At 33.4% G+C, this 14,183-nt stretch overlaps 1 protein-coding gene across 1 annotated transcript in view; it reads left to right on the top strand.

Annotated features, from left to right (window-relative positions):
- PRKAA1 (protein kinase, AMP-activated, alpha 1 catalytic subunit) overlaps positions 1 to 12,248 on the top strand; it is a 29,197-nt gene extending 16,949 nt beyond the window's left edge. The window contains exons 4-9 of the mRNA XM_008566934.1: positions 3,286 to 3,430; positions 4,828 to 4,915; positions 6,692 to 6,916; positions 9,961 to 10,447; positions 10,559 to 10,685; positions 11,996 to 12,248. Of these exons, the coding sequence (XP_008565156.1) occupies positions 3,286 to 3,430; positions 4,828 to 4,915; positions 6,692 to 6,916; positions 9,961 to 10,447; positions 10,559 to 10,685; positions 11,996 to 12,240 (1,317 nt within the window). The 3' untranslated portion in view covers positions 12,241 to 12,248. The remainder of the gene's footprint in view (positions 1 to 3,285; positions 3,431 to 4,827; positions 4,916 to 6,691; positions 6,917 to 9,960; positions 10,448 to 10,558; positions 10,686 to 11,995) is intronic.
- The last annotated feature ends 1,935 nt before the right edge of the window (positions 12,249 to 14,183 follow it).

Below are 14,183 nucleotides of genomic sequence, written 5' to 3'. Positions count from 1 at the left end.
GAAGACATTTGAACAGGACCTTCAATTAATACAAAAACTGAACACTGCCCCTTGCCCATAATTTTTCTCATACCCAGGTTATGTGGTATTCAGAAGCCACTTTATGGAAGAGCTGTATCTAGCACTGACAAAGACAATTTTTCTCATTCCAAATCTAAAGCTATTTAATTATTCATTCATTTTCATTTGTTCTGTGTAACATGTTTACTTTAATCAAAATCAAACTCATTAACCAAATTAATTATGATTTGATTATTTCTTAACATGGTTCATTTCCATTTCAGGTATTCCCTGTCTCTACTTCCCCTTCCCCCAACCAAAAAAAAAAAAAAAAAAAACAGGTTCTGCTTGAAAAAATGGAAACAGGCACAAGTTGAATTGATACCTTGTTTTCTTATCTTTTTCTCTTCCATTTTTTATTTCTTGGTCATTTTGTTTTACATTGTGGATATTTCTTCGGTTTTACCTGTTGAATATTAAAATTTTGCTGTCATATTTTCTGTTTCAAAGATCCTTCCTGTTTTCTGAAATTTTTTTTAATAGCCTGCTGTTTTTGATTCCACAGATGTAATGACCGTATCTGTCTGAGAATGACAGTTTTTTTTTTTTTAAGTTTTCTTCTTTTCCTTGCATTGTTTCTATATTTTCTGTGCTCTCTGCTCCCCATTTTTTCTTCTTTTCCTTGCATTGTTTCTATATTTTCTGTGCTCTCTGCTCCCCATTTTTTCTTCTTTTCCTTGCATTGTTTCTATATTTTCTGTGCTCTCTGCTCCCCATTTTTTCTTCTTTTCCTTGCATTGTTTCTATATTTTCTGTGCTCTCTGCTCCCCATTTTTTCTTCTGTTCATTTTATTTGTCTTTGTCTTTTGTGCATGGCCCTACCTCAGATATCTGGTGATTCTTGGTTGTCCACTTAATGTTTAAGAGTGAGGTACTAAATACCAAGCTCATGTGGGTGGGACTTACTGATAGGTGGGCCTTCCCATAGGTTGAAGAGACAGGGACCTGTACATTTTATTAGGGTATACCAAATGTCAATAATAACAAGTATTTTTTCTTAAATCAGATATTTGCTCCAGAAGAAACCCTTCCAATTTTTTTAAGGTATTAGCTTAGCTACTAGTGTTCCACCAGCTGAGTGGGGAAGTGGACTGTAAGTCTCACTCATTACTATGTTGACTTTCACTTATCCCCATGTTTTTCTCAAAATACCTCATCCCTGCCTTGCTATTATTGAGAACAGAGCTGGTTCATCCTTACAGGAGTAACCACAGGTCTTATTCTCCACAAGAGGTGAGTTTGAAAGCTTCTCGCTTTCAACCAGTTGTCCTGTTTTCAGTCCACCTCTCACTTCTACATTCAGAAGTTCCCAATGCTTCCAATTTCTAGGCCTTTCCAGGGTTCTGTGTGCAGATGAGTTTATTTTAAGGTTTCAGTTTTCTCTTGTTGGCTAATGCTTTACCACTGCTCATCCAGCTTGGTGACTCTTGTTGGCTAATGCTTTATCACAGCTCAGTCCAGCTTGGTGACTCTTCTTGTTGTCTCTTCTTTTGTCCTTTTTGCCTTTATATGCCTCTTTTATTACTGATGTCATTTTAGTGATGTTTCATGGATTGGAGACAAAAGATTCAATCTGCCATGTATAACTGGAAATATGTTTTGACTTTCCTAATCTTCCTTTATAGACATCCCCTCCTTCATCCTTTGGAATTGTATTTGTTATGAATATAGTATAATTTTTCATTTTTGTAGCATATCTAGTTATTTTACCTCTTACATTTTGTTTAATCAATTAAGTTTTCTCCTGTTCTTTCATATTTTGAACAAATATTCTTTTTTCCCATGAACCTACATTTCTTTTAAAAATAAAATTGTTAGACTGCTAAAGGATTAGTATTTTTTCTAGAGGAAGGATATTTCCTTGTACTTTAATAGTTTTAATTTTGCTTTCATAAGGAATTACTAGTTTGTCTTTTCTCCCAGATTAACCATGCCATTTAAAATGTGAAAGTTTGATTTTAGAATGCTACTTAATGACCTTTATTAGAGAATTGCATATTACAGTCCTTCACCTAGAAGATTAGTAGCTTATTAATTAAATGACATCTTGGGAGCAGCGTGTCCAAATAATGGTTATCACTTGTGTTGGAAAAAAAATCATAAAAAGAGAAAATATGAATAGAAAGAGAAGTTTTAAATAATATTTTAAGCATAAGATATATTTTTTTTTAATCAAACATACTAAAGATAAATGCTTTTATATTTTATAAAACAAATTAAGGGTTTTCTTTTGTTAAAATTAAAATGCTTTTTTTTTTTTTTTTTTTTTTTTGACCATTAAGGGGAATATGAATAGAAAGAGAAGTTTTAAATAATATTTTAAGCATAAGATATATTTTTTTTTAATCAAACATACTAAAGATAAATGCTTTTATATTTTATAAAACAAATTAAGGGTTTTCTTTTGTTAAAATTAAAATGCTTTTTTTTTTTTTTTTTTTTTTATGACCATTAAGGGGATCGCAACCCTTGGCACGGTGTGGTCTGCACCACGCTCAGCCAGTGAACGCACTGGCCACCCCTATATAGGATCTGAACCCGCGGCCTCGGTGCTACCAGTGCTGCACTCTCCCAAGTGAGCCACAGGGGCCGGCCCTAAAATGCCTTTTATTTCAGGACATATAATAACAAAGTTGCTAATTCATTAACAGTGCTTAAATGTTACTTCCTCATAGCTTAAAATAGTATTCCCACCAGAACATCACTCTGTAGTCTTATTCTTCTTTATTTTTCTTCAAAGCACTGTCCTTCCTTGATGTTATATCTATTTGTTTATTGTCTATTTTTATAAACTAGATTAGGGTCTTTGTTTTATTCACTGTTATATCATGAATGTCTAAAACAGTGTGTAGCACACTGAAGATGTTCAACGTATATCTGTTAAAGGAATATAGGATGAAACATTTCCAATTTATAGGAGAAAACATGCCTAGTTTCAAGCAGAAATTGAAAGTATTTGAAATAGCTTTAATAGGCAAGCTATTACAATATAGTCTTATGCAGATGACAATATTAGAAAGTTGAGTTACTGATTTGGGTTCCAAGATCCCCTTACCATTTCTGTTTTGTGCTGCATGTATCGCCTTCTCATTTCAAAAGCATCTCATGAGTGAAATTAATTTGCAATGTTTTATGCATTTTGACAGTTTTATAGGTTGGAGAATTATAGGCAGGAGAATGTATTTTGAAAGATATACCTTTAAGTCGCCTCTTTACTTTTCTTAGCTGGATGAAAAAGAAAGTCGACGACTATTCCAACAAATCCTTTCTGGTGTGGATTATTGTCATAGACATATGGTAGTCCATAGAGATTTGAAACCTGAAAATGTCCTGCTTGATGCACACATGAATGCAAAGATAGCTGATTTTGGTAAGGATATTTTTTGTAGTTTCATATGTTCATTATATTTAACAAATATAAGTAGCATTCTTCAGATAACTTTTATTTTATGTAATTGATTATCCCAAAATCTCCTCACCATTTTGTCTGTGAGCATACAAAAAGAAGAAAAGCTAAGGAATTATTTTTCTTAGCTTTCTGTCTTTAAAATTGAGTTTTATGGTAGGTAAACAGTTTAAGCTGGCAGCATTAGAAAGATCATTTTAAAAGAGACAATTATTTGTGAAGGAGAAGGTAGAAGCCTTATTTATTTTCAGTATGTTCTTTTGGTCAAGTATGAAAAAAAAGAAAAGTGGGGTGGAATTATTCAAAACTTTGAAAGCCAGAAGGTGAACTATATGAGCAAAATTATATATATAAAATGTAAAATATTTTAAATGATAGAAAATCATAATTTCAGCTGAAGGAACATTATTTTGATAATGTTAAAAATGAATTTATTTTTCCTTTGTTTCCTTTATAAATTGTTTTCCCATTTAAATTTGTTTCCTATATAAATTGCCATTGACATTTTTAAATCTAAGAGAAAAATGAATCTCTGCAACTATCTTTTGGTTGGCTTTATTTCAAATCAGAGGAAATTCTTGTAAATATTTTCCTCATTTTTGAATATATATTTTTAAATTTATATTCACTGAACAGTGTCAACCAAACCTGAGCTTTTTTTGGGGGGGTAATGGCTTACATTATTTGACTTCCTTATTGCTCATTTGCAATAATTATTTTTATAGAGTGCATTTCTTTTTTTTTTTAAAAGATGACCGGTAAGGGGATCTTAACACTTGACTTGGTGTTGTCAGCACCACGCTCACCCAGTGAGCAAACCGGCCATCCCTATATGGGATCCGAACCCGTGGCCTTGGTGTTATGAGCACCACACTCTCCCGAGTGAGCCACAGGCCAGCCCTATAGAGTGCATTTCTAACGGGGCAAAGGTTTCTTTTTGGAGTAAAGCTATGAGGGAACTTTAAAATTATTATTTTTTCTTAAATAATCAGAACAAGGTTAATAGAAACATTGAATTTTAATCCTTCTATTCATCTGTTCTGTTATTTTCCCTAGTAATTTCCATATTAATAAAACTGAAACATGACAAGTTTATTCTAGTAAGCAAAAAACCCAGCAGCTTAATATATACTCATTAAACTCCCAACAATGCACTAACTTTAAGTGTTGAAATAGATTACATATTTTAGGGCATAATGGCAGAATATCTGGGAACAGTAAAGACTATAGGAGATTGTTGAAGCAAAGAACAAAATGATGATTTATCACTTTAATGCAGGCTCAATTTTATTGTTTAATGGGGTTTTGTTTTTATTTTTGTCCTTGGGAAATCTTTAGTAGCTGATTTTGTGCACTTTCAGGTCTTTCAAACATGATGTCAGATGGTGAATTTTTAAGAACAAGTTGTGGCTCACCCAACTATGCTGCACCAGAAGTAATTTCAGGAAGGTAGTATTTGACACCCTCCCGCCCCCAATACATTTGTAATTGTCTTTTTCTCCTAGATTTTGCTAGTCTATGATGTCATATTTAATTCTAGTGAAAAGAAAGAAATATAAGGTTTGTTCTTCTTTTATCTGAAAGTGTTCTGTTTTAAGAAGAAAATATTATAAGTGAAGATGGGTTAAGGACTCCATTTATAGAAGAGAATGTTGGTTTGCAAGTCAATATTAAAGTAGTTAGAAGAGAGTACTTCAGTTTTTTCCCTTGGTGGAAGAAATTAAAGGTTTAAAACTAGTGAGTTTTAAAGGTAGGTAACATGCTGAAAACTTGAATAATTCAGAAATATCTAGTAGTTAGAAATGATTTCCTATTAGAAGAATTACAAGTGTAACATGTAGCTTTGATTTTTTTAAATAGATGGCATTTTGTAGTAGGTTTAGGTTTTGTGATAAGAAGTGTCTTGGGGAATTGGACTAAAGTATTGATAAAATCTTCAGACTTCATTTATGTTGAATCTTCATTCTTTAAATCTTTTAGAGACTGCAAAATTGTAAGAATTCTAACTTCTCAATTTACTAACAACCAGCATTGGGAACTTGAGGATATCTGTACAGTGCAGCTTTTTTTAATAGTTTAGAAAACAGAATTTAATTTTTTTAAGAGTAACTCTTCATTCTTTGCTATACCACTGAAATTGAAAACAGAGAAGCTTAAGTTTGTTCACTAGCTTTCATAATTAACTTTTAATAACTTTTCATCCAAACCACATTTCTTTGTTTCAATGTTTCACATCTTGATTAACTGAGAATACAGAAATATTGTAGTATTTTCTTTCTGTTTTCATAAGCTTGCTTGTCTAGACTGCTCAAAGAAATTATATATGAGCATGGCTCAATAATAAGGCAGGAGTAACTAATTTTAGATATATCAAGTTTCATCATCATCTTTTTATGTTAATTATCCAAAATTCTTTTTTAAATTATTATTTCATTTGTGTTTTATATCTTAATTCTTTGAGAAGAAAACAATTCAGGACCTGGATGCAGGGAGCAGTGTTAAAGAAATTAAAAGAAATGTGTTATAACTATGCATTATGCAATGGGCTATTACCGAAATCTAATTTTCCTAATTTAGATAAGGTCTTCCTTCAAGGTCTGGGTGAATGGGAACTTTTAATTTCAAAAGGGTACTTATTGATCAGTTGAGCAATTTATTTTATCAATGTAAAGAAATCCTTTTGCGGAAGCCAGACTTTGAATCGGTGACCTAACTACCTGCAGCTAGTTAAGTTAGTTGGTTACAGTGTACTACAGTATTTGTGAACCGGTTTGGCTTTCTTCCACAGCCTCAGGTTCCTTTTACCTTGGTAGGGGGTCTTGGGTTATTGGGGAGAGCAGGTTCAGAGTCCATCGGTAAAGAACATTCTCAGTTGATAAAAGATAATTTAATCTCTGTTCTGTAACCAAAACCCAGTGGTTTTAAATTCAATAGTGATATGTTTGTTCAGTTTGGTCTTATTGGTTGGATCCCTTGAAGGCCATAGTAAGTAGTAAGAGCAGAATTTTAGCCATGGTCCATAACTTACAAAACTTCTTGACTTTTGTTTTCAAAGATAATACTGATGAAATTAATATCTTTATGTATAGTATGCAGCAATGGCTATAAAAACCATATTCTCACTACTAATTCTTTCTGAAATATCCTTATTTGAAATTTTTGACTACTTGATTGACTCTTAAATTACTAATGATTATTTAATCCAGTTGGTATTTCCTGTTACAGATTGTATGCAGGCCCAGAGGTAGATATATGGAGCAGTGGGGTTATTCTCTATGCTTTATTATGTGGAACACTTCCATTTGATGATGATCATGTGCCAACTCTTTTTAAGAAGATATGTGATGGGATCTTTTATACCCCTCAGTATTTAAATCCTTCCGTGATTAGCCTTTTGAAACATATGCTACAGGTGGATCCCATGAAGAGGGCCACAATCAAAGATATCAGGTAATAAAGCAATTTGAAAATTATCACATCTAATGGTATCCATGATATAAGTTAAGTGAAAGAAAAACTTGCAGAACAGAACATCTATATGTGTGTGTGTGTATATATATATATATATAAAATCTGTTTATGTGAAAAAAAACAGTATATAGACACATTTATTTATTTTATTTTGGATTAAAAATACACACTAAACTGGTTACCTTAGGGAAGTAAGATTGGTAGGACAGAGGGCTTTCACTTTTTATTTATGCGTCTTTGTTTTGAAATCGTTACAGTGAACATTATATTACTTTTTAAGATAAAAAAAAAAAAAGCTAATGAAAAATAAAAGGGACCCTGGTGGGGGGTTAATTAAATTTTGTAGTGGTTCTTTAGGATTTTCTATAGTATGCTTCATACTTGACTTTAATGTATTCTCATTAGGATTAATACTTTCTAGTACTAAATTTGTGTGTTGCTATTTGAGTTCTGACCTCATGAATTATTGTGTTTTTTTACTTTTGTTAATCTCAAGGGATGAGAAAATTTTAATGTAATCAATGATATGTTTTTCCTAGTAGTATACATTTGAATCACATATGAAATTGCTTGTAGGTTAAAGTCAGTATTGCCAGTTTCATGTTTCAACTAATAGTTTAAATAAGACAGAAGTGATGACACAAATCTATTTTTAAAATTTGGGCAAGCCATTTCTGATGAAGACTTAAAAAATTCACTGCAAACTTTGTTTCTTCTAACATCATTGTTTCATTCCTTTTTTTTTCCCTCTGTGCAAATTTCTCTGTTGGTCTTAGAATGGCTAGATCACACATTTCTCTGGAATGGAGGGAAAAGGAAGAAAGAAGTCAGATATGGATCTAGGAATAATAAATAAGAAAGCATTAGGGTAATGAAGAAGGAAAGATTATGTGGAACTTGAAGCTTTGTTACTTGCCATTTACTCCATGCGCGTTAAGATTACGTAAAAAAGAGACCCCGACTGGCAGGGCATGATTTTACCACCAAAGGAAAAGGACAAATCATTCTCTAAAATTTATATTTAATATGTCTCAGTGTGAGTGTTTTTGCTTGTTTTACATATTTTTTTCTAATTAAAATGTAATATATTACAATTGGAAAAAACTTAGAAAAATGCCAAATAAATAGAAAAGAGAATAAAAATTATCTTTAATGTCTTCGCTCAGAAGATACCCATTGTCCTTTTGGGTGTTTTCCTGTGTATTTTTTTTTTTTTTCCCTAGTTTTAGCATAGTTTTTGACATAGATCTGGTCAAACATATCCTTTTATATATGAAGTTAGGGAATTGGAACAAGAAATCATTCAGAGCATGACTTTTTGAGGCATGCAAAACTAGGTTGCAGTCATATTCTGCCACTTACTGTCTTTGTGACTTTGAGCAAGTTCCTTAATCTGCTTCAGCCTCAGTTCCTTCATTTAAAACAGATATTACTTCATAGAATAATTTTGAGGATGAGAGAAGATAATGTATATGAAGTGGTTAGCATAAAACCAAGCACATCGTAAGTACTGAATGAGTGGTAGTGAGAGAGGAAAAAACACAACCTGTTTTTTCTCTGCTTTCACAGCACAGTCAACAACACAGAATACAAACTTCTGTGACCAAATGTGGGGAGATTTCTTCTCACCACCAAGCAAGTCAGAAATTCTAAGGCGAACACCAGTTGAGTGCCCTCTAATCTAATTCAATTCTGACATTATCAACGTGGAGATAGTGTCAGATCCCACAGGTTGAGGACTCCCCAAAACTATCCCCCACTTTAGGTGTCAGTTGCAAGCCCAGGCCTCTGGAACCTTTGACCAACCAGTTATAAAATCAGAGTTCCCACAACCCTGCTCCTGGAATTTGATTAGTTTGCTAGAGCAGTTCATAGAACTCAGGGAAACACATACTTTCATCTACCAGTTTATTAAAAAAGATAGTTCAAAGGATACAGATGAAGAGATGCATAGGACGAGGCATGGGGGAAGGGGCACGGACCTTCTGTGTCCTCCGCAGGTGTGCCACCTCCATGTGTTCAGCTATGCAGAAGCTCCCCGAATCCTATGCTCTTGGGTTTTTACGTATGTAGACATGATTGAAGCATGGGCAACCATGTAGAAATGTGATTGGCCAAAAAGCGTATGATCTAACACTAACAGACTGGATGGTAAAACCCAGTAAGGCCTGCTTGTTCAGGTTCTTCTCAGACTCTCTGTGCAGCATTATAGGTGATAGGATGCTACCCTTCTGGAATGGAGGTCTTATCACCTACAATCAGACAAGGGAGGTCAGTGAATTTCTTTATGGCCAGCTCCAAGACAGAAAGGCAGGGCAAGATTAGAGTTCTGTCTTGGGGAGCCAGAAACTGTGAACAGAAACCACTATATATATATCATAATATCACAGGTAGTTGTCTACTATTTTTGTTCTTATTACATTCTCCTCAACTACATATCAGAAGAGTATTATAATGAAGCTACATAATATGTTCTCTTTCTGATCTAGAAATAAGCTGTTCTTCGTCACTGTCATTTTTTCCAAAACCTTAAAAATGTAGACTTTTCTTTTCCTGTTGCTACATCAGTGCTTTCTCCCTCTTAAAGTCAGAGTGAGGCTGGAACATTTCCCTCGATATATACAATGAAGTGTGAGGTAGAAGAGGAAAATCTCAGTTTGTAAAACTGATAATAGGGCCGGCCCGGTGGTGCATTCGGTTGAGTGTGGTGCTTGGGAGTGCGGCGGCGCTCCCGCCGAGGGTTCGGATCCCATATAGAGACCGGTCCGCTCACTGGCTGAGCGCGGTGCAGGCGCGACACCGAGGGTTGCGATCCCGATGCCGGTCGCGGTACGGGCGCGACACCGAGGGTTGCGATCCTGTTACCGGTCATGAAAAAAGACAAAAAGGAAAAAAAAAACTGATAATAATAATACAGTGTGGGTATAAATACAAATGAATTCATATCCTAAATTCGCCAAACTGTTACTTTCAGTCTCAGCTCTACTCAAAATCCTTCTCCTGATCGTGCCATTTTCTCCCAGGGAACATGAATGGTTTAAACAGGACCTTCCAAAATATCTCTTTCCTGAGGATCCATCATACAGTTCGACCATGATTGATGATGAAGCCTTAAAAGAAGTATGTGAAAAATTTGAATGCTCAGAAGAGGAGGTTCTCAGCTGCCTTTATAACAGAAATCACCAGGACCCTTTGGCAGTTGCCTACCACCTCATAATAGATAACAGGAGAATAATGAATGAAGCCAAAGATTTCTATTTGGCAACAAGCCCACCTGATTCTTTTCTCGATGATCACCATTTGACTCGGCCCCACCCTGAAAGAGTACCATTCTTGGTTGCTGAAACACCAAGGGCACGTCATACCCTCGATGAATTAAACCCACAGAAATCCAAACACCAAGGTGTAAGGAAAGCAAAATGGCATTTGGGAATCAGAAGTCAAAGTCGACCAAATGATATCATGGCAGAAGTGTGTAGAGCAATTAAACAATTGGATTATGAATGGAAGGTAAGAAAGACAGAGTGTTCTGATTAGTAGCTTATATGACAAATCTGCAGTCCATAAAATGTTTTATAGAAGAATTGCTTTGACTCTGTTTTTGTCCATACTATATGCTAGGTTGTAAACCCATATTATTTGCGTGTACGAAGGATGAATCCTGTGACAAGCACATACTCCAAAATGAGTCTGCAGTTATACCAAGTGGATAGTAGAACTTACTTATTGGATTTCCGTAGTATTGATGGTATGTACATCATACAAAACAATGTATATGACATGTTAGACCTTGACACCTAACTTGGTTTTTTAGTCTTTGATTCTTTTGAAGCTTCTTGACTTGTTCCTAGTATATAAAAGGTGGCTTTCTGTGCCTTCATGATATTAATGTTTGTCAATCTTGTTGTTCATGTAATCTTATGGTGTATTGTCCTTTTAAGATTATCTTCTTGTAAAATCCTTAAAGCCAGATGCAGTATGATACTAAAGTGATAGTTTTCTGTCACATTTCTGTTTTTCTCGTGTGGTTGATTTTTGTAAGATAAAATGTTTTATTTAGAAATAAATGTTGACCTTTTTGTACATTTTTATTTATTATTAAAGAATTTTTAAATTAAGTAGAAGATTTTGGCAAATTCTTCATTGGCCAAATCAATTGTGTTAAGATACAGTGCCACCTTTGTTTATGGAGGATTGTACGGAATTATTAGATGAGGTTCACTGATGTATTTTTTTCTTCTTTATAAACTCAAAGGTAGTACCTACATAGTATCAGAAAGACAGGTTTAGGCTGTGATATGCTAGCCAAACATGTTTGCCTGGTTATCTTTATGTCTAGACAGTATGTATCTGCTAACACATACCAATGCAGTCTGAGATATGGAATGGGTTTTATTTTTCTTATATTTTGGGTCAACTTTGCAACCTTAGATTTAGTTGCACCTGGGTTTACCAATTGATTGACCATTTATTGTTTTTGTACTGTGTTCCCAACATTAGTTTTTCTTTGATTTTTGTTCATTGGAATTGATGCTCTTTTTTATGAAATCTTAAAGCACTGTGCTGAGAGTTTGGAGATTTGGGTTCTAGACTTTTCTGTTCATTTGTTACTTTATCACTTAACTTCTCTGGGTTGTTGTTTTCTTATCAATAAAATGAGGGCTTGAATGAGATGATTTCCAAGACAAGTTCTAAATTACACAGGCATTGATTCTATGATTTTAATATAGAGGGACTAATTTTTATTGCTAGGGAATGATGTTTATTAAGCCCCAGATTATTAGTTTACTGGGCTTGTAATCCTGGATTGCAAGACTGACGAGTAGTTACATACTGTACCCAATCTTGATTAGCCATCACAAGAATATATGCTGTGTGTTTAAAGAAGGTGAGTGGTTTAACACAGCCTTGTTGCTTCTATTTTAGAAAGTATTTAAAATAACATGCTCTTGATAGCTGGTGATTAGTAGTCTCACTTAAAGAAGCAAATTCACTACTGTCAAAAAAAATTGCGGGGGAGGCTGTAGATTATAATAAATTGAAATTCTTTTTACCCAGATGAAATTACAGAAGCCAAATCTGGGACTGCTACTCCACAGAGATCGGGATCAGTTAGCAACTATCGATCTTGCCAAAGGAATGATTCAGATGCTGAGGCTCAAGGAAAATCCTCAGAAGTTTCTCTTACCTCATCTGTGACCTCACTTGACTCTTCTCCTGTTGACTTAACTCCGAGACCTGGAAGTCACACAATAGAATTTTTTGAGATGTGTGCAAATCTAATTAAAATTCTTGCACAGTAAACCTAAAACTTTGCTTATTTCTTTGATAGCAATAAGCATGCATAATAAATCGTAGCCAAATGCTTCCATTTATAATCAAGTTATACATAATTATAACTGAGGATTGGCCTTCTGAAACACAAGTTACACAGGGATTGGAATGTGATTAATAGTTAAAAGCCTAATGTGCAGAAATGAATTAAGATCATTTTGTTGTTCATTGTTCAGAAGGCATATAGCATAATATAATATATACAATGAATTATAGGTCTCAGGCTCACTTGATTTTTGGCTATTTTATATTTAGTGTACACAGGACTTTGAGAATATTAATTTACCATAAAGGCCTTCGTATATTATTACATGTTTATGTGTTATATATTTGCTTCATAAATTTGTTCAGTAAATATTTGCCTAGAATTCCCAGAGACCTTTTATAGGTGATTTTGTTTTCTGGGCTTCTTAACTTCTTAAATAGCTAGTATCTTTCAACAGTAGTAACAGTCTGGATAACTTCTTCCATATCCCCCTCTTAAAATTCTATAGTATATGGTAAGTCATATCAGATATTAGACCCAATTAAATTTTTTTTTTAGTTTTGTAATTCCAAAAATGTACAGAATTCATATATTCACATACTCTAGGCACTAAGTTTAATCTTACAATTTGTCCCACTATATTCTGTACATAAAGTGTTCTATTTTTTTTATTATAAGAGCTGAGTTGTATACACTGTAAATAAATCATTGTTTTTGCCAATTTCACAAATTCCCCTGGCTCATCATGTCAGTCAGTATTGAATGTATGCAAAAATTTCTATTCGATTATGTATCTTTTAAATTGATTCAATGCATAGAAAGACCATCTCTTATAAACTTTAAAAGCTTGGTTATTATTTTTTCCTCAAAATTCTATTATGAATATTTTTAAAAACAGAAAAATTGAAAACTGTAGGGTGATCACACATGTATCTACCATTTAGGTTCAACAATTATTAACCCTTTGCTATATATGTATAAAGATACAGTTATGCATATATGTGTGTAATGTTTATTCCTGAACCATAATAATGTCCCAGACACTTATCACCCCCATGTACTTCAAACATCTCCTAAAAATGACATTCTCCTAAAAAACCATATACCATTACAAAATTAATAATTCCCTAATATCTAATACTCAGTCCATATTTAAATTTCTCCAGTGATCCTCACCTGGTTATTTCAAATCAGGATCCAATTAAAGTTTTCACATGGCATTTGGTTATATCTTTTTAGTCAGATATAACATTATTATTATTTTGATAAAATATGAAACAAATCAGTTATTCTAAATGGTAACATTTATCTTGGGTTTTAATTATTTTTTAAAAAGTTAACATTATAGGAACTGTCTAAAGATGTTTAATCTTCCTAAGCTCTCTGATTTAATTTATATTTTCTTTTTCTCGCTCTAATAGCATCATATAAGAGGTATAAATGAAGATTTAATTTAAAGTCACCTCAGATAAAATTAGTATCGTGTATGCTAATAAAAAATATTCTGTCACCCTATTTGCCTTACATTATTTTAGTTTCAAGAAATTGACTTTTTTTTTTTTTTTTATTAATCATTTTCCCATTACAACAGAGCTATCTTTTTTCTGTTTTAAGAATCATTGTATTTTAGGATTGTTTTTGGAAAATACAGTGAGCACCTATGTAACTAAATGATAATGTACTCAAATCTCATGACAGCTTGCATAAATGCTTACTGTAGTGAAGATTTGACTCCAGCACCTCTAGAATCATACACTGAATTGAAAAGAAAAATTGTGCTTCTTTTTGTCCAGGGGTTATTCTATTCAACTTTAAATTTGAAAGCTGTATAAAGTAACAGAATTTCCATTTAAATATGAGTTCAAAGCTGTATGTATAACTGTATGTGGCCCTCTTATTTGGGTGATATTGATTTAACTTAGGCTG

This window comes from Galeopterus variegatus, unplaced genomic scaffold (assembly GCF_000696425.1).
Source record: "Galeopterus variegatus unplaced genomic scaffold, G_variegatus-3.0.2 Scaffold278, whole genome shotgun sequence".
Lineage (NCBI taxonomy): Eukaryota > Metazoa > Chordata > Mammalia > Dermoptera > Cynocephalidae > Galeopterus > Galeopterus variegatus.
The sequence above is the reverse complement of the archived record's forward strand: the minus strand, read 5'-3'. Positions and strand labels throughout refer to the sequence as shown.